We start from the raw sequence: 21,212 nt of genomic DNA, 5'->3' as shown, positions 1-21,212 counted from the left end.
CAGCACCCCGTGTCCTGTCGGTGGTCCGGCCGACTCCAGCACCCCGTGTCCTGTCAGTGGTCCGGCCGACTCCAGCACCCCGTGTTTTGTCAGTGGTTCGGCCCACTCCAGCCCCTCGTGTCCTGTCGGTGGTCCGGCCGACTCCAGCACCCCGTCTCCTGTTGGCTCTCCGGCCGACGCCAGCCCCCCGTGTCCTGTTGGCTCTACGGCCGACGCCTACCCCATGTCCTGTACCGTTGGAGGTCCCGCCGACTACTCTCCTGCCGGGGGTCTTGCCAACCCTATGTCCTGTGATGTTGGAGGTCCCGCCAACTACTCTCCTGCCGGGGGTCCTGCCAACCCTATGTCCTGTGCTGTTGGAGGTCCCGCCGACTACTCTCCTGCCGGGGGTCTTGCCAACTCCATGTCCTGTCCCGCCGACTGCTCTTCTGCCGGGGGTCCTGCCGGTCCTGTGTCCGGTGCCGTTGGAGGTCCCGCCGACTACTCTTCTGCCGGGGGTCTTGCCAACCCTATGTCCAGTGCTGTTGGAGGTCCCGCCGACTACTCTCCTGCCGGGGGTCTTGCCAACTCCGTGTCCTGTCCCATTGGGGGTTCCGCCGACTACTCTTCTGCCGGGGGTCTTGCCAATCCTATGTCCTGTCCCGTTGGGGGTCCCGCAGACAACTCTCCTGCCGGGGGTCTTGCCAACTCCATGTCCTGTTCCGTTGGGGATCTCGCCGACTACTCTTCTGCCGGGGGTCTTGCCAATCCTTTGTCCTGTCCCGTTGGGGGTCCCGCCGACAACTCTCCTGCCGGGGGTCTTGCCAACTCCATGTCCTGTCCCGTTGGGGGTCCCGCCGACAACTCTCCTGCCGAGGGTCCTGCCAACTCCACGTCCAGTATCGTTGGAGGTCCTGCCGACACCTGTTTCGCTGTGGGTCCTGCCAACCCCTTGTCCTGTCCCGTTGGGGGTCCCGCCGACACCTGCTCCGCCGGATTTCCTGCCAACACCAGATCCTGTCCTGTTGGGGGTCCCGCCGACACCTGTCCCGCCGGGGGTCCTGCCAACTCTGTGTCCTGTTCCGTTGGGGTCCAGTCGACACCAGCCCTTGCTCCATCCGGGGTCCCATTGACACCAGCCCTTGTCATGTTCAGGATCCCGTCTACGCCTGTCCCGTCGGCTCCGGTTCCTGTCCGGCCGATACTGGGTCCTGCCCGGCCTCCGGAGCTGTCCCGTCGGCGCCTTCCTGCCCGGCCTCCGGAGCTGTCCCGTCGGCGCCTTCCTGCCCGGCCTCCGGAGCTGTCCCGTCGGCGCCTTCCTGCCCGGCCTCCGGAGCTGTCCCGTCGGCGCCTTCCTGCCCGGCCTCCGGAGCTGTCCCGTCGGCGCCTTCCTGCCCGGCCTCCGGAGCTGTCCCGTCGGCGTCTTCCTGCTCGTCCTCCGGAGTTGTCCCGTCGGCGCCTTCCTGCCCGTCCTCCGGAGCTGTCCCGTAGACGTCTTCTTGTTCGCCCTCGAGCCCGGCTCCCTGAGTGCCGCGGTCTTAGCCCTCAAGCCCGGTCTCCTGAGTACCCCAGCCGTGGTCTTCGCCCTCGAGCCCGGCCTCCTGACTCTCCCAACCACTGCCTTCGCTCTCATGCCCGGGTCCCTGAGTTCGCCCGCTGTGGCCTTCGCCCCTTTTTGGACTCTGCCTTGCTCCCGGGCCGTCCGCCCGGGACCCCTTCCGGGCCCGTCCTCCGGACCCCCTCCACCCACCCTGTTGGTCCTGGTTGTGCGTCCCTCCTCCAGACCCCCTCCACCCACCCTGTTGGTCCTGGTTGTCCTGCTAACAACCACCAGTCTGCTGTCATTTGAAACATGTTCCCCGACCTTTTAACACACTTTTTACCCATGTTATGCGTCCTGGAGGTATCAGCCTATTTTAAACAACTTTTCCCCGCCTTTCAAACACTTATTCCGGGGTTTTAGTCAGTCATTTTGAGCGATATCATTTAACATTGACGGTCTCCTGAAAAAGCACATATTCTGTGCATTTTCAGGAGAGCGTCTATGTTAAATGATTTCGTGCAAAATGACTGTCTAAAACTCTCTTCCAGACATTTAAAAATACTTTCCCTGACCATTTAAACATTATTTCTGGCTTGTGAAGTGCAGTTATGCGCCCTGGAGGTATTATACTATTTCAAACAACTTTTCCCCGCATTTCAAACACTTATTCCTGGGTACAAGTGTTATCTTTCCCCCCCTGGGTGTGTGTGAGACAAGTGAAGTGAGTGCAAGGTTATGGAAGTCCCACTGTTGGGGACTGCTGCTGGAGGTCTCTAGTCCGTCCTTCGGGGCTCTGTGAGCGGGCAGAGAGAGGTGATTTCCCCCTGGTCTCTCCTGGAGGTGTAGAGTCCCACTGTTAGGGAGTGCTGCTGGAGGTCTCTAGTCCGTCCTTGGGGGCTCTGTGAGCGGGCAGAGAGAGGTGATTTCCCCCTGGTCTCTCCTGGAGGTGCAGAGTCCCACTGTTGGGGACTGCTGCTGGAGGTCTCTAGTCCGTCCTTCGGGGCTCTGTGAGCGGGCAGAGAGAGGTGATTTCCCCCTGGTCTCTCCTGGAGGTGCAGAGTCCCACTGTTGGGGAGTGCTGCTGGAGGTCTCTAGTCCGTCCTTCGGGGCTCTGTGAGCGGGCAGAGAGAGGTGATTTCCCCCTGGTCTCTCCTGGAGGTGCAGAGTCCCACTGTTGGGGACTGCTGCTGGAGGTCTCTAGTCCGTCCTTCGGGGCTCTGTGAGCGGGCAGAGAGAGGTGATTTCCCCCTGGTCTCTGCTGGAGGTGCAGAGTCCCACTGTTAGGGAGTGCTGCTGGAGGTCTCTAGTCCGTCCTTCGGGGCTCTGTGAGCGGGCAGAGAGAGGTGATTTCCCCCTGGTCTCTCCTGGAGGTGCAGAGTCCCACTGTTGGGGACTGCTGCTGGAGGTCTCCAGTCCGTCCTTGGGGGCTCTGTGAGCGGGCAGAGAGAGGTGATTTCCCCCTGGTCTCTGCTGGAGGTGCAGAGTCCCACTGTTAGGGAGTGTTGCTGGAGGTCTCTAGTCCGTCCTTCGGGGCTCTGTGAGCGGGCAGAGAGAGGTGATTTCCCCCTGGTCTCTCCTGGAGGTGCAGAGTCCCACTGTTGGGGACTGCTGCTGGAGGTCTCTAGTCCGTCCTTGGGGGCTCTGTGAGCGGGCAGAGAGAGGTGATTTCCCCCTGGTCTCTGCTGGAGGTGCAGAGTCCCACTGTTAGGGAGTGCTGCTGGAGGTCTCTAGTCCGTCCTTCGGGGCTCTGTGAGCGGGCAGAGAGAGGTGATTTCCCCCTGGTCTCTGCTGGAGGTGCAGAGTCCCACTGTTAGGGAGTGCTGCTGGAGGTCTCTAGTCCGTCCTTCGGGGCTCTGTGAGCGGGCAGAGAGAGGTGATTTCCCCCTGGTCTCTCCTGGAGGTGCAGAGTCCCACTGTTGGGGACTGCTGCTGGAGGTCTCTAGTCCGTCCTTGGGGGCTCTGTGAGCGGGCTAGAAAGGTGACCTCTCTGGGTGATTTAGTCAGTTTATGGAGCTTAGCCCACAAATCCTGGATGATCCAGGCCGAATTTGGGTGCTCATAGGCGGACATCGAAGCACCATCAAAACCACCCCCCTTGTAGAGTCACCAGGGGCACGAGAATACCCTCCACAGAAGGGGTGGTTGTGTCGTCAAGAAGGCCGAATATGGATGCTGATGGGCGGACATCGAAGCACCATAAAAACCACCCCCCTTGTAGAGTCACCAGGGGCACGAGAATACCCTCCACAGAAGGGGTGGTGCTACCGTCAAGAAGGCCGAATTTGGGTGCTCATAGGCCGCCTGCTGCAGAGTCATTTTCAGGCTCCTCTCCACAATTGTCCCCCTAAAATGATTTAAAATCATTATTTTTGCATTTAAATGCATTTATTCTATCATTTATATGGTTCCCCAACACAATGCACATAGTCTGGAGCTCACTGGGGTCCTGCATATAATTTAATCAGGCGTTTTAACACTTTTTCCCATGAAAATGATTTTTAATCACTATTATGGGGCTATGAAAATAAAATTCCGGGTAATGCAGAGCACAAGTGCACCTTTTACAATTTAAATGTATTTGTATTATATATATTTGGGCTAGAAAGGTGACCTCTCTGGGTGATTTAGTCAGTTTATGGAGCTTAGCCCACAAATCCTGGATGATCCAGGCCAAATTTGGGTGCTCATAGGCGGCCTGCCAGGCGCCCCCACCCGTGGAAAGCAAAAAAAAGTGAAGAAAACGCTTAATTATATCTTAAAATAATCAAAAATGAAGTTTTGAAAAATTGTCAAAATTTTTCTGAGTCCCAACGGGAGAGGAGGCCAAGTGTTCTGGGCTTCGGGCCGATTTTTCCCCTTCTCCTATTCAAACCAAAATAGAAAATGCAGATATTACACTCAGACATTGGAAAATTCTATGTTAAAAAGCCTCAGTCATGTTCAGCTATGTTACTATTTATAATGTTATTGTTGTTACAACAGAAGATGTTTTTCTTTATATTGAAGTTAAATGCATCAATCTGGTGCACTTTGAGGTCAAAATTAAGACATTTATGGATACCGCTGGAAAAAGCTGTGTGTGAAAGTTTAAATCTTCCTTATTGAGCTTTAAAACAAATGAATAACGACTATATATAATAATAAAATAAACACCGGCTGTTGTTATGCCTGCTTTAACGTTAAATTACTCCGTTCTCCGCTTAAGTAATTATGCCGTTACAAGCATCATAGTTGTATTTATCATCTAAATTTGCCGAAACAAGTTTAATATTCTGAAAGCCAAGACTTTGTTTATTTGGAATCAGATGAAAACAAACTGTAACGAACCCTGCCGTGTTATCTTGATATTTCCGGCACAGACCCTTTCATACCGGCAATGCGCAATAGAAACAACAGGAACTGCGACAGCATAAATATGCGAACACAAACCTACAGACTGCTGGAGAAGAGATATCACAGGGGGGGGTTGGGACACACACATTCCGATGGCCAATTAGTTTTAAACAAAGAGTATAGCCTACTCAACATAGGGGGGTGGGGGCTGGTGAACGGTATGGTCAATGTTTGTAAACACTGTGACATTTTGACTTTATTTGATCATTTCAGTTCAAAACTAATTTAGTAATTTACAGGAAAGGAGTGCACGCTACTAAAGAGACACGCTACCATGGAAACCAAACAATGGTGTTGCTGTATTGAAGTCCGAGTGGAAACAGTCATATTTGGAGCGTTATGTTAGAATGAAACAGCCAGGTCGTGACTCAGAAAAAAAAAGTGTTACTTCACTAACTGTAAGCTTGTCACTCAGAGTAACCTACAGTTAACTTAACTGTTGGAAAAGAAAGATCAGGGGGGGGAGAGAGCTGTGGGTGATGGGCCATTAGGTGTGTAAACACACAGCTGAGAGCTGCCGTTTCATTCTGACTGTTTAAAAAACGGTAACAACGGACTATTTTTCTTAGCGGATGCATGTCAATTTAAATCAATACATACAACTATTTTTTAAATCAATAAAAACATTTTCTAAATCCATAAAAGCATTTCAATTAATATTGGGAGTCATGTCGTTACTTTGTTGAGAATGTGGCCATGTAATAAGCGGGATAATTTGCAGCGACTTGGTCATTATGGGGAAAAATAACACCCAGGGATCAAGATCCCTCCGCTACGCGGATCTTGATCTGCCTGACAAGGCTCCATTAAAATATAAATATTTTTAGTGAATTACTGAGTTTAGGCACGTTAATAACGTTTTAATGAAGTTGAATACAGTATATTCATATTTGTCAGTGATTTCATGTCAATTCGGCGAACATAAACATAAATTATCGTGGTGAAGACGATGATTAAATTAAAACTGCGGTCACAGACGTGCACGCAGTTGTGGGCGGGCCTTCGCATCCGAGCGCCTGTAGGGGAGTGTCGCCGGTCGTCCCGGCGTCCAGCGGACGCGCGCGAGTCCGCCGAAATGAGCCGTTTGTCAAATGTTTGCGGCCCGGAGTCCCAGGTCCTCTGGCAGCGACCCGGAAATGGATGTGGGCGCGCCGCCTCGAAGGAAATGGAATTTCTGTAAAGGTTCGTCGAGGATCGATTATCGCCGAGGCTGTCTGGAGGAGCAGTAACCGTGACGTGTGGTGCAGTGGGTTGTGCAGACTTTCTGGCCTTTACCGTTTATTTACTCAAGAAACGCACCTCCTCTGGATATTAGGCTATGTATATTTTTAATACAACTGCTTTAATTGTGATCCGACATTTACAGCGACAACATCTGCTGAGGCCAGTGCAGAAAACAGAAGAGTGTGTATAATATATATCACTCAGTAATATAAGTAACAGGCTGACATTACACACTGTATTTGTATGCTTTAGTAGACATCTCCAAATAAACAGTTGATATTTTGATAATAGTGTAAATGGTCAAAAATGGTATCTTCTCTGTTAGCTTACGACCGCCCCGATTGAGCTAGCAACTACTTCATTCCCAATTCAGCATGATGTTGGATATGGGCATAATTTGTCCTTGACTGGAATCTTTCAAAATGGCCATTTTTCTTGGGGGCGGGACTAATGAAACGCCTTTTGAAAAATGTGTGCCATGATAATAGCAATGTGTATACAGCGTTTCATGAATATCGGGAAAACTATATGCGATTAGTTTGGAGTAACCCCTAACCCTAACCCTAACTCTAACCCTTGTCAAAAATGGTACATTCTCTGTTAGCTAACGTCCGCCCCGATTGAGCTAGCAACTATTTCATTCGCCATTTAGCATGATGTTGGATATGGGCTGAACGTGTCCTGGACTGGAATTTTCCCGATCATTTCCCTAGGAGGTGTGAGCAAAAATGTGGTTAAAAATGCATGAAAAAGGACCATCTTTCCAAATTGCCATTTTTCTGGGGGGCGGGGCTAATGAAAAGCAATTTGAAATATGTGTGCAATCATAAGAGCAATGTGTTTACAGTGTGTGGTGAATATCGGGAGAACTATATGCGAGTAGTTTGGAGTAACCCCTAACCCTAACCCTAACCCTAACCCTCGTCAAAAATGGTACATTCTCTGTTAGCTAACGTCCGCCCCGATTGAGCTAGCAACTATTTATTCGCCATTTAGCATGATGTTGGATATGGGCTGAATGTGTCCTGGACTGGAATTTTCCCGATCATTTCCCTAGGAGGTGTGAGCAAAAATGTGGTTAAAATGCATGAATAACGGCCACTTCTCAAAATGGCCAACTTTCTGGGGGGCGGGGCTAATGGAAGCCATTTGGAAATATGTCGGCAATTCCATGAGGAACGTCTGTGCCAACATTCGGGTAGTTGGGAGAAACTATATGTGAATACCGCACAATAGGGGGCGCTACTGAGCTGATTTCACAAAACGCACGATTTTATTGGACAGTCTGGAAAAGGTCGTGGGCGGTGACGTGTGTCCCAAGTTTCACGTCCGAAGCTCATTTTAGCGAATTTGTGCCATTGAAATCGTGGAACATGGCACATTCTCCGTTAGCTTACGAGCACCCCGTTTGAGCGGTCGACTATTCATTCGCAATTTAGCATCACATTGGATATGGGCTGAACTTGTGGTGGATTTGAATTTTTCCGATAATTTCCCTAGGAGGAGTTCGCAAAAACGCGCTTAAAACGCACATTTTCCAAAATGGCCAACTTTATGGGGGGAGGGGCTAATGGAAGCCATTTTGAAATATGTCGGCAATTCCATGAGGCATGTCTGTGCCAAGACTCGGGTCGCTCAAAGAAACTATATGTCACTACCGCACAATAGGGGGCGCTACTGAGCCGTATTTGCAAAAATGCACGATGTTTTTGGACAGTCTGGAGGAGGCCGTGGGCTGTGACGTGCGTTCCGAGTTTAAAGGCCGTAACTGTATTTTCCCGCTACTTATGGGTCGGTAAGTGTTTTTAACCCTTCGATTTCGACATAAAGCTGAATAGGTCACGCCCACTTCCGTCATTGGTTGCGCCCCTTTAAATCTCAGTTGATACTCATCCTGCCAGTATGTGTATGACAAAATATATTTATTTCGTCTATCGGATCTTCAGGTATAAATTTGTTGTGCTTTTGGCGCCCCCTATTGTCCAAAATGAACATGCTTTTTTGTGCCTATTCCCCAAGACAGACTGAACCTATCCACCGAAATCTGTGATATTTGGATACATTGCGGATGAATTAGGAGCATTTATGTCTAAGCCACACCTTTTTGCTAATACGTTGCGATTGATGTCGGGCACATTTTTCCACACGTCGTGCTCATGTTCTACGGTAGTGTGTGTGACCCTCCACTGATGCTGTACACTAAGTTTGGTGTTGAAAAGCAAAAAATTGAAATTGTAGTTAATATTTCACTGTTTTTCACATTATGGTAATTTAAAAAAAATCAAAGTAGGCGGAGCTTAGGGATATGAGAGGATAATATGTAGGGCTGCTCCACCCGGATAAGTGTGCAAAATTTCAGGTCCATCCGATTTACGCTGCGACTATGTACATTTTTCGAAAACTGAATTTTGACAGGTGGCGCTAGTGAGCATGTCGGAAATTTTGCAACCATCGAATCCAGAATGTAAAATGTTTCACCCGTCCTGGCGGCGTTGCCAAATGTCGCTACGTGAATAGTGTGGTAACCCCCTCAAAAACAGGTCGAAAGCGCAGCCCGGTAAAATAAGAATAATAGCGAGCACGATTTCAATAGGTCTTCGCACACTTCGTGCTCAGGCCCTAATTAGGATTAAAAATCGAGAGCCGGCTGCATTTCCATGGTGATGTTTTGTAAATGATTACATGTCTTATTTAGCACAGACTATGATCCTATCCGTGACATATGGATCTTAACAAAGATCCGCTATACATTAGTACCAGACATACTGTACATTGTGGTGATTGACATTATTCACCCACGGATCTATGGGTTGGGGTATTGTTCCGCACGGACATTTTAGTGAACCAGACCAGCTGTTTCCGCCGGTCTTCGCTTCCCGGGCATGAAGTTGTTTACATGTGTGTTCAGATGCTAAATAAAAGTTTAGCTTGTACTTTTGATACCCCGGCTCCGACTCCCGTCTCTCGGCACCACAACATCCAGCTTACTGTATCGAAGTTGATTTCACATGAGCTCCAGTGTGGAACCCCACTGCACCCCCTGGTGGATCAATGATCCATTGCAGCTGGCTTCACAATAATTACATGTATTTATCACGGGGGCGGTATCAAGTCAGACTGGGGGCCGGCTCTTCATCACGAACCGATCACGGGCCGATCACGGACCAATCACGGACCAATCACGACCCTCGCTCCATCTGTACGTGAGACGTTGAAATCTCGCGGGACAAAGACGCCCGCAGACTTGAGAGCGAGGCGGCGCAGTTTCTCTCCACGGGCTGCGGAAGCGAAATGCTTGATGGGAAACGACTCGCTGGTATCTCGAGCTGAGCGCTCATTGGTGGGTTTTACCCCGTGCTGGAGATGAAACTCTCCATTAGCTCGGCAAAAGTGTGTTGTTTTGTGTCAGTTTTACGTCGCCACTTCCATTCACAATTTTCATCATTGTTCCACAATGTTTATCATCATGACATTAATATCTATATATTTTATACTATACTTGCACTGCTTACCGTTGTCATACTTTATATATCTTAGCATATTCATACACACTGTTCATACTGGGCTAGGCTACTGTGTATATAGTGTATTCATACCCACTGCTCATAGGCTACTGTGTATATAGTGTATTCATACCCCTCACTGTTTATTCATCATTCAATTCATTCTATATTTTATTCTGTAGATTGTGTACATTACATTTCACTTTACTGCTTGTTGCACTCCTGGTTAGAAGCTAAACTGCATTTCGTTGTCTCAGTACCTGTAATCTGTGCAATAACAATACAGTTGAATCTAATCTTGAGCAGGAACAGGGACACGCCCCCATCGCCATCAATGGGACTACGGTGGAGAGAGTCAGCAGCTTCAGGTTCCTTGGGGTCCACATCACTGAGGACCTGACATGGACTCTTCACACCACCACCATCACCAAGAAAGCTCGACAGCGGCTCTTCTTCCTCCGCAGGTTGAGGAGGTTCAAAATGGATTCCAGGATACTCTGCAACTTCTACAGGTGCACCATAGAGAGCATCCTGACCTTCTACAGGTTCACCACAGAGAGCATCCTGACCTTCTACAGGTGCACCATAGAGAGCATCCTGACCTTCTACGGGTGCACCATAGAGAGCATCCTGACCTTCTACAGGTGCACCATAGAGAGCATCCTGACCTTCTACAGGTGCACCATAGAGAGCATCCTGACCTTCTACAGGTGCACCATAGAGAGTATCCTGACCTTCTACAGGTGCACCATAGAGAGCATCCTGACCTTCTACAGGTGCACAATAGAGAGGATCCTGACTGGCTGCATCACGGCCTGGTACGGCAGCTGCACCGACCTCGATCGTAAGGCTTTACAGAGGGTGGTGAAAAAGAAAGAAGAAAAAGAAAGAAAGAAGAAATCACTACGGATTATCAAAGACCCCCATCACCCCAGCCACAAACTGTTCTTTCTGTTGCCGTCTGGCAGACGTTACCGCAGCATCCTGGCAAGGACAAGAAGATTCGGAGACAGTTTCTTCCCGCGGGCAGTGAGACTGTTAAACAATTGAACTGTTGAAACAACTTCAAACATTCATCTGTTACTCAGTAGTATGTATCTAATACCTAATATATATATATCATTCCAATAACTTGTATATAGACTCTATTGCACTATTTCACATCATCACTTTATTTTATAACTATTATTCTTTTTGTATTGCTCTTGCTCTTATTGTTATTATGTTATTATGTTGCATTGTTGGAGAAGCCTGTGACATAAGATTTTCAACTACATAATTACTCTGTAGCTATGTCAGATTGACAATAAAGAACCTTGAACCTTGAACCTTGAAATGTATTTACTGAGTACATATCTGACATTAACGATTAAACACATTTGTGCATTCTTTATAAATGCAAACCAAGTCAAGCCGACTCCGGAGGTGGCAGTATGCACCTTAAAGTTGTTTGCAATCCGCCAAAAAACCGAGAGAAGAAGAAGAAGAAGAAGAAGCCGACTCCGAGCTGTCCGACTTCAGGCGAGCTTTTTGAGACCTCCCCCGGCTGCGATCGGCTATTCTCGTCTACTTTCGAGGCGAGCCGCAGCTCGTCTCAAACAAGCCTATTCTGTCTGAGAGCCGCTGCACTACAGGCTTATATAGAGCACAGGCCCCGCCCCCTCTGACATCACAGGACACTCCTTATAAGGTCTTCACTTCCTGCTCCGAGGAAAGTGAAAAAATGAATCCTGCAAGTTCACATTTCTACATATGCACACCTTAAGACCTAAATAAAAGCACAACAATCAATATATACAAAATAACAGTCACTTCAACATCTTTGAGAATGTGCATTAGTGCAGACGGTCCATAGCAGCGTGAAATAACACGGTTATTTTTATTTATTTTTTGTAATTATTGAGCGGGGATTGCCCTCAGTATTGAGTATGTAAGTCGCTTTGGATAAAAGCGTCTAACCAGTAACATGTAAAAGTATCTTATGTGTGCACATGCACTTAACAAATCGGGTTAATGTTACGGATTGGTTAGAGACGATGGCGAATCGGTGCTGCGCGTGCGTGGATCCAGGAAGTACCCCAACGTGCGATGCCTTGCGAAGGCCCGCTCATCGCTGCTTGCCGCTTTAATTTTAATTTTAATTTTTATCTTATTTTTATTACATTCTGAAATATACGTAGTTTGGATAAAGTAATTACATAAAGGTAATCTGAATGGTACGTTTCTCTACTGAGAAAGTTCTACAACTTAACAACACTTCACTCAAATGTTAACAAACTGTTTCTTTGGAGAGCAAAGGTTGATAGAGCTGGTGATGCTAAGCAAAGTCACAAGACTTACACTCTAAACAGAAGTAGCTACAGAAAAGGCAATGTGGAAACACCCACGACCAGGCTAAGAATAAGGTGAAGACTGCAGAGAAAGACCCTGAGGCTCAGAAGGTTAAAGACCCAGGAGACAAAGTGAAGACATCACATCAGCTATTTGTTTTCATTTATTGTCAGCGTGAAGCAAATAGTGATTCAGTTTGAATTTAAAACGTAGACATGATCACACTGTGTGGATCTGTTTCCATCTTAAAGTGATGAGTGATTACATGTGATTGATATCAGCTGAGGACATGTTGCTGTCCTGCAGAACTACTGTACAGGACGGACCTTCATGCTGATGGATTTCAGGGAGTAGTCGTGACCCTTCCAAGTGAACCAGCTCACTCCTATAGCAAAAATAGTGCCATCAGCCCCCCAGAGATAAACCCCATTGGGATTTGTGCCGTGACAATCGTTGTACCAGAACCCCCCCAGGTATGTTCTGGCACAGTTAACAGTCGAAGAGTCCTGGTCTTTGTCGAAGGTGGAGAACTTCTGTCCGTTATGAAAACTCATGGAGTCTCCTACAGAAACACAACAAGTGTATAATCAGAATATTATAATACAACTAATACAGGGATGAAGTATTTCTGTGTTGGTCCCTGAAGGCAGCATGTCCCTGGTCCAATGGGATTTCTCCATGTGATTTTGTAATATAGCAGAAAATAATCTCCACACATTAAAACACTTTATGATTTCTGAAGTTTAAATGTATCTCCAGAATATATATAACACCATTAGGCTGTAAAGGAACTACAGCACGGTCCCTTTGGGTAATGTTCTCTTTGTCAATCAGTCATTAGCCTGAGGACAGCCCAGATCATTCATTGTTAAATATATAGGAAGGGATACCTCCAGATGTGTGATATACAGAAGAATGTCATCGGCATATAGCCACAGTTCCTGATCTGCTGTTGTTACCCCCTTATCTCTCTCTGATGTCTGAAGCCAGTCCTAAGTGTGAGAGCGTCTCCTGAACATCAGAAAGACATCAAGCACTTCCTGCTGTTCCTCACCTGCCCCTCCATCAGTGAATCCAGAAACATGCAAAGTGAACCCGAAGGCCTCTGGGTCCACGGAGAACGAGGAGTACCGAGCGAAAACTTTGCCGCCTTGAAAGTCCTCCATGTCCACCTGCAGCTCGTACTTCTTCCTCAGAGTCAGGTGGAAGAGAGTCTCAAGACCTGCAGACAAACAGACACCATGAACGCTAGGAAACCGTGAGTTTGATCAAGTCAGGACCTCCGGTTCGTCTTCATCTCTCACCGAGCCAGTATTCTCCGGCAGCGAAACCAAAGCCCGTCTTGTAGTCATCCCAGGGCCGGTAGAAGTTCACCGAGCCGTCCATCCTCCTCTGGAACACCTGGGGGAAATACTAAATCTCTCAGCAAATATAATGGACATTTCCAGTCCATGGAAAAAGAGCATGACAGAGTTGAACCAGCCTCTACTGGGAACAGGAGCCAACAGTAGATCTAAAGTGGAGCCTCTGATTTCTCACTGCCATTCACTGAATGCATTCAGGAGCTAACCTGACTAGCATGGTTTAGCTAACACACTTCAAGTGTCCCAACGGTCTCTGGATAGATATATCAAACTGTAGATTTGATAGATTAGACTAAATACTTTACTTTGTTTATCCTGCACAAAGATACTGTACGTATATTTCATCTCTGCTGTCTGACCAGGTTTCAGTTCACAGATAACTGGGGGCCAGATTTAGCTTTTGAGTTCAGGTACTCACCGTCCACTGTCCGTTGTTAGAAATTAAAATCAATATTCAATGATGTAATTTAGCGTAAACACATAGTAAGCTTTAAAAACTGTTTTATTCTGAAAACAGTTCAGAGTAAAGTTTATTTTGAAAAGCTGTATCTAAAGACGTTGACAACAATGACGACTTCCTGTGCTACAGTACTAACGGTCTCAGCCGTTAAATAATGACCATTTCCGGTATTACTAGAGTAACGATTACAGCCGTTATAATGCATTAAATAAAAAGTAATGAAAGAGAGTAGGAGGAGAAAAGGCGTGTGGAAGTGAGCAATGAATACAAAATATCGAAATCCTCTGTTATGCACGATTGCAGATCGAGGTGGGCGGCCCCCTACGTCACAGCCCCCAGAGAGGAGGAGCGAAGGAGAGATACAGGCGGGAGAATCAACGTGTGCTCGCTCTCTTGCCTTGGTACCAGCTGCGGGACAACATCTGCTTTTGTCCCCCCCCCAACTACCCTTTGTTTGTTTCACTACCACGCTGCTTAAATTAAAGTAACCAATTTAACCCTTTCAGAGACTCATTTGTCTCTTAATCTTTAAACTTCTTCCTGGACGCGAGAGAATCAGCACACATCAATACCGTCCAGTGAGATCATCAGATTAAAGCTGAGATTCCACAGATTCTAGAGGTATAAGTATCATCACTGTGCGACCAAAACTCACGGCACGGGAAGCAAACCCAGACATCACACGACGTAGCTTTACGGAGCAAAAACGGCAAATAGTCTTACCTTTGCTGTTTCTGATCAAAAGTCGTGTTCAATGGCATTAAAACGATAAAAACGCTGCTGAAGGTTAATCCAAATGATTACTGATAATCCATCAGCAATAAACCTAGTTTTCAGTTTTCAGAGCGTAACAAACTGCGTGCGCATCACTCTCACTCCTCATGGTAACGTGTAGGTGGATTTAGGAACCTCCCCTTCGATTCTATTGGCTCTAACGGTTCAAAAGAGGTGACAATCACCAAAATCGACCAATGGGTTCCAGAGAAACGGCAAATCCCCCCAAATCACCCCAGAGGTGTTTTTTTTTCTAAACCTCTCTAAAAAGGTCAAATGTCACTTGTTTTGCATCAATCTTGATACAGGGTACTTATTATATGTTAAAGTTTGGATTCCTAAAGCTTTTAGTCTCCGATCCCATCATTCAAGGGTGGTTTTCACTATACTTTAAAATAAAAACATCTATATTGATTCTGACTCTTCTACATCCAACTCACAGGTTTATCATTACTTTGAGAATAAAGATTATTAATGTAACCCTTTTAGAAGATATAGTCATTTGTTCTGGGAATGTCATTTTGGAGCCTGAGACCTGAAAAACAGGCTCAGGGCTTAACAGGTTAAGAAACTCACCGTCCACCGTCCGCCCAGTGAGTCCATGTCACAGTACACCTACACACACACACACACACACACACACACACACACACACACACACACACACACACACACACACACACACACACACACACACACACACACACACACACACACACACACACACACACACACACACACTCTCATTAACACATCCTATCCATTTGATCAGTGAGATATAGTGTTGTATGAAGTCTCTCAGAGGATGTACCTGGACAGCAGAGGTGGATCCGATGGGGTAGATGGTGTAAACTCCACTGGGTCTGCTGCTGTCGTTGTTGATGATGTCGCTGCAGTCCGTTGGGAGGACGAGAGACATGCCGCTGTCCAACAGCAAAGCCAGGAGGACGAGGACGATTGAGACCAGCTGGACAGAGGACATGTTGTTCTGACTTTAATCTGAGAAATCCTGAGTCAAAAACTGAATTCTGGGAAAAATCTGATTACTTTTAAAAACGGAATTCTGAGAACACAAAATAAATTTCGGGAAAAAAAGTCAAAATTCTGACTTTAATCTCAAAACAAAAAAACCCTACTTTTTGTCAGATCTAAAACAAAATGCACATGTGGCTCTCATGCTCTTCCACACAGGTAAGATAACAAAGTACATTTTATCCTCATATTTGATCACACCATATGAAGGATATTATAATATATATATATATATATATATATATATATATATATATATATATATATATATATACAGCAAGTATACAGAAGAGGATCAGGGCCACATGTAAAACATCTTTTCACATCGGACCAAAAGTGATTCTTCTTTTCAAAAAGTCAAAGTTCAGACTTTAATCTCAGAAATAGAAAAAAACACTTTTTGTCAGATATAAAAAAAGATATCACAATTATCCTCTTCTATACAATGAATAAAAGGTTATAAAGTAAGTTCATCAACAACTGTATCTTAGGTCATTTTGCTGAATGCAGGACTTTGAATTATAACAGAGTATTTTAAATGTTAAATTGTCCTCACCTTCATGGTCATGTTTCTGCTGCAGTGATCTGAAGGAGATCTTCCCGCAGTGTGTCCACTCTGCCTTCCAGTCTTATTTATGTTGAACCGTTCTTCCTTGCTCCTCCTTTCTTCCTCAATGTGCTGCCAGAAATGTTGACAAGGGGAATTACTGTCCCAATGAGGCCAAATGATCAAGGGGAATTTGTGTGTTTGTTTAAGTAAAAAATAATTCCACGGCTATCCATTCATGTGGGCACTTTTTGATCGATCTGCAGCTTTTCGGTTTTTTCGTTCAGACTATTATGCTATACAAATAATTATTTAGATTTTAGATTTCAACACAATGTAGTTTCCACACAGAGTAATACTTAAATATAAATCCCTTACATGCTGTACATGCAATTGACTTTTAAAAGAGAAAACATAAAACGATAATACAAAGTCATGAGAAAATGTATTGAGCAAGTCCACATTTTCCTGATAGAATAAAGCACCTGTGAAGTTTGACTGCATATTTCTTCTGTCACGATGTCCCATTGTTAAGTCTTTGGCTGCACATTGAGGACATACCAGACCTTGTTTTCCCCTTGATCCACACCTCTTCCTCAAAGTCATGCCAAGCACATTGTTACCTGTTTAGGCGTGACTTGGCCAGTTGTCTTGACTTCACTTCTAGCACTGTCAGCGCGGCTTTGCTAACAGCTATAGATGGTCGGCTTGGTGATAGTGGATCTCTATTTAGAAAATATACTTGCATGATTTTTTCCGAACTACAATACGATTACTTTCTTCAGATACTTGTCGAGACATGGTATTCCTTTCTCTTTTTTGTATATCTTTGAACTTATTACTTTTTTCAACATGCTGTACATGCAATTGACTTTTAAAAGAGAAAACATAAAACGATAATACAAAGTCATGAGAAAATGTATTGAGCAAGTCCTTTCCACATTTTCCTGATAGAATAAAGCACCTGTGAAGTTTGACTGCATATTTCTTCTGCCACGATGTCCCCTTGTTAAGTCTTTGGCTGCTCATTGAGGAAAATAAGCTGATCTGGTTTGTTCCCCCTTGATCCACATCTCTTCCTCTAAGTCACATGTCTCAAACTCAAGGCCCGGGGGCCAAATCAGGCCCGTGGTGGATTTAATTTCGGCACGCAGGATAATTTTTAATTACTATTAGATCTGGCCCGCCGGTATATTGCACGCACACCTTCACTCCATCCTGAGGGTCTCCTCAGCTCAGAGCCTGACCCCAAATATTGATGAACTTGCACCCAAGATGAGATGCCAAGTATCTGAGCTAGCATCATAGAGCAGCACACTGAGTTTACATGTTTCCTTCTGCACTTTCTTTTCTCACGACAACAGGGCATGTTTGGTTTGTTCTTTGAGGGAAATAGTTTTGTTGAAGCTGTTGTTGGCCTGTGGAGAAATGTAATCATAAGAAATGACTCTGCAGAAGCTGCAGATTGAGCCATAAGAAATGAATGCAACTGATTATTTAATGTTTCATGTTGTTTTTATAGGCAATCATTTAAACTTTGTTAGTTCCAGGTTTAATATGTGCAATAAGTTCATTTCAATAAGTTTTGTAATAAACATTGAACCAGTCCGGCCCTTGACTAGTACCCATTTTTTTATTTTGGCCCACTGTGTATTTGAGTTTGACCCCCCTGGTGTAGATGAATAACATCAACTTTTATTCATCCCACACATATAGATGTATTTATATTTGTGCCTGTGATTTTATACTGAATGTAACATAACTGGAAATACCTGTGTGTGTGTGTGTGAGAGAGAGAGAGAGAGAGAGAGAGAGAGAGAGAGAGAGAGAGAGAGAGAGAGAGAGACTCCTGTCCCACGTCCCCATTTTATTTGTAGCTGTGCATTGTTATTTGTACTTGAGTAACATTCCACTTGACCTTTATTTTAATGAATTTAGTAATTATTGTCCTACATTCTTTCAGATTACACAGCTGCCTGGGCCTAGTGGCCCACAGGCGGCGTTTATCCAGCAGCCAGAACCTCCATCTGTGCCTGCCCCCAGGTCAAGATCTACCGTGGCTCAAGGGCCTTCACCAGAGCCAACACCATCAAGGACTGGAGGACCAGCATCACTACAGCTGCCTCTGCCTCCATCTGTGCCTGCCTCCAGCTCAAGATCTACAGTGGCTCAAGGGCCTTCACCAGAGCCAACACCATCAAGGACCAGAGGACCAGCATCACTACAGCTGCCTCTGCCTCCATCTGTGCCTGCCACCAGGTCAAGATACACCCCGGCACAAAGGCCTCCACCACAGCCATCACCATCAACCCAGCCAGCAAAGAAGTCTCGCCTAGCACACGTAAGTAGTTATACTGATACTGTTTCAATCACATTAGTATGCATAACAGGTGACAGGTGCTGTGACAGGTCACACCTACTACTACTTATGCTAATGAGCCCCTTTGATGTGCTAATGAGCCCCTTTGGTCGAGGTGTTATCGCGTGTAGGTGTGATATCACAGATAGGTGTGATATCCTTTGATGTGAGGGGTGAGGTGTTGTAACTTGTAGGTGTGATATTCCCCCTTGTAGTAGATCCTTTGTTGTCTAATCTAATTAGCCTTTGATGTCTGCCCTTTGTTGTCTAATCTAATTACCCTTTGATGTCAGTCCTTTGATGTAATGGGGGTGAGGTGTTGTAACATGTAGGTGTGATATCACACCGGAGTGTTATAAGCCTTTGATGTCAATCTAATTAGCCCTATGATGTATGTCCTTTGATCAGTGTTTGGTTTGAGGTGTTATCACGTGTAGGTGTGATATCACAGATAGGTGTGATATCCTTTGATGTGAGGGGGGTGAGGTGTTGTAACATGTAGGTGTGATATTCCCCCTTGTAGTAGATCCTTTGTTGTCTAATCTAATTAGCCTTTTGATGTCTGCCCTTTGTTGTCTAATCTAATTACCCCTTTGATGTCTGTCCTTTGATGTAAGGGGGATGAGGTGTTGTAACATGTAGGTGTGATATCACACCGGCATGTTATAAGCCTTTGATGTCAATCTAATTAGCCCTTTGATGTATGTCCTTTGATCAGTGTTTGTAACTAGTGTTAAGGCAGTCTCTTTGAAGTTGTGTGAGACTGTCTCGCACCCCGTCCTCCTCCCACCCCGTCCCCCTTCCTTTTGCTGTGATGCCAGAAGATAGAGGTGGGGGTGGAGTTAGGTAAAAAATAAATCTGTGCAAACTAGATAAAAAGCCTGTTTAATCAGCGAGACGCCTGTGACAACTTACCGCCATCCGTCGGGAGCGCCAGTCAAGAAACGGATGCAGTATCTGTGCCGGGTTCAGACCCTCCGTCAGGCTCTTCATGAAAATGGAGTCTGGATGTGTGAGACTGTCTCCCCCCCCCGTCCCCCCCACACGCCTTCCTGTCACCTCCTGATTTTGCTATCAGCCATTAATTTTCACTCACTAAGTCACCTAAAACTTTTATTGTCCTCTCTAAATTAGATTAGTTTTTAATATGATTTGTGTTAACTATGGATGTTCTTTTGAAAATGTATGGCTTGTGAACTGGATGTTCTCTTTAGTTGTAGGGCTTGCAAACTAATGTTTAATTACTTTATTAACTACAACGAAGTCTCTTTGAGAGGAAAATAATAATTTAAAGATCTGAATGACCCCATGGTATTGTCTTTTTATTGTTTAATTACTTTATTAACTATAAGGAAGATTTACTGGTGTGCTTCCCTAGATGATGTAAATAGTCTACGTGTCATGTTAGGGGGACATTAAGGAACTCAGGAGTCCGCCCTTGGAGGCTTGGAGAGCGGATAAAGAGAGGTGTATTTACTGGTGTTGAGCCCTGGATGATGTAAATAGTCCAAGAGCCATGGTAGGGGGACATTACGGAACTCAGGAGTCCGCCCTTTGAGGCGTTGTTAACATTAATGCTTTTTGCTTTTGTTTTTGTTACTAAGATACTTTCAAGTTTCAAGGCTTTATGGCATATGCCCATTAGCTACAGTGTAGATATGTCAATGAAAAACATAGGTCACAGGCTCCTCCAACAGTGCAACAAATGATATATATATATATATATATATATATAGAGCACATAAAACAGATAAAATACTGCAATTTGTGCGTAATTCTCTCACAAAGGAACTGTAAGATACACGTTTATGTATGGAAAACTTTATAACTTGATAAAATATTCATTCATTTGTAATGAATTCAGTTTCTTCAAGAATCAAACTCTAAATGGAGAGTTTGTGATTTTAACATTGTACACTGCATTGTTTCGATGAAACAATGCAGTTTTGATAACTCAACTTGACGAACATTACTTTTTTTAAATATATATTTTTAGATGCTTTACTTTGATTTCTTTCATGTTATTTTAACACAACATTACTTTTTTCATATTTTTCAACATACTGTGATATTGGTTTTTCTCTCCTTTTTCCATTATATTTTTGAATATACAGTGATTTTTATCAAAATACAACATGCAACTAATACATTATACAATATTACGACTTTTTGCGATATTTTCAACACAATATACTTGTACCTTTTTTTTTTTTTGTAGGGCTTCAGGATATTTGGCATGTCATGCATAAAACCGGTGTCATCTTTCCTGAAACTGACGTGCTGTCCATTTTACAAACAAGTTATTTTTCTGCTTCTTCACCCCCTGAATTTTCCTCCCCGTCCCTCTTCCTTCAGCCATCACAACAACAATCAAGTCAGATCTGTCAAATTAAACACCTCTTCCCAAAGCGTGACTTCCCTATAGAGGGAGTAGGGCAGTAGGGCCTAACCCGATTGGCCAAATATACTAGCATGCAGAACGTATGGTATGTTTGAAAAAGACTAACCATCTATCCAGTTCAAGCTGTCTTTAAGATGTGACATCGCGCTCTGACTTTTTCCCGTAAAAGCGTGACAAACTATTACTTATTATTAAATTTGACCTCTTGCTGCTTGGTTGAAAATGATAGATGAAAAATAACTTTTTAAAAAGAGTCAAACAGCGAGGGACATTATACGGGTGAAAGAAACTCTCATTTCTAC

The 21,212-nt window shown here is 45.1% G+C and overlaps 2 protein-coding genes and 1 long non-coding RNA gene across 3 annotated transcripts; 2 read left to right on the top strand and 1 right to left on the bottom strand.

Moving 5' to 3' along the window:
• Positions 1-12,122: 12,122 nt before the first annotated feature.
• Positions 12,123-15,568, bottom strand: LOC117498794 (microfibril-associated glycoprotein 4-like). Its single transcript, XM_034150944.1, has 5 exons — positions 15,383-15,568; positions 15,148-15,186; positions 13,278-13,374; positions 13,028-13,195; positions 12,123-12,535 (listed from the first exon to the last, which is right to left on the bottom strand). Exons 1-5 carry the CDS (start codon positions 15,551-15,553, stop codon positions 12,282-12,284), a joined length of 729 nt encoding a protein of 242 aa, XP_034006835.1. The 5' UTR covers positions 15,554-15,568; the 3' UTR covers positions 12,123-12,281.
• Positions 13,381-14,409, top strand: LOC117498797. The gene is made up of 3 exons (XR_004557607.1): positions 13,381-13,767; positions 14,101-14,106; positions 14,377-14,409. It is a non-coding gene; the product is annotated as an uncharacterized LOC117498797 (long non-coding RNA).
• A 92-nt stretch (positions 15,569-15,660) lies between the features above and the next one.
• On the top strand, positions 15,661-19,729 carry LOC117498791 (proline-rich proteoglycan 2-like). The gene is made up of 3 exons (XM_034150940.1): positions 15,661-15,762; positions 18,114-18,491; positions 19,724-19,729. Exons 1-3 carry the CDS (start codon positions 15,730-15,732, stop codon positions 19,727-19,729), a joined length of 417 nt encoding a protein of 138 aa, XP_034006831.1. The 5' UTR covers positions 15,661-15,729.
• The last annotated feature ends 1,483 nt before the right edge of the window (positions 19,730-21,212 follow it).

This window comes from Trematomus bernacchii, unplaced genomic scaffold, assembly GCF_902827165.1.
Source record: "Trematomus bernacchii unplaced genomic scaffold, fTreBer1.1, whole genome shotgun sequence".
NCBI lineage: Eukaryota > Metazoa > Chordata > Actinopteri > Perciformes > Nototheniidae > Trematomus > Trematomus bernacchii.
Note: the sequence above shows the minus strand (reverse complement) of the source record. Positions and strands in the feature narration are given on the sequence as shown.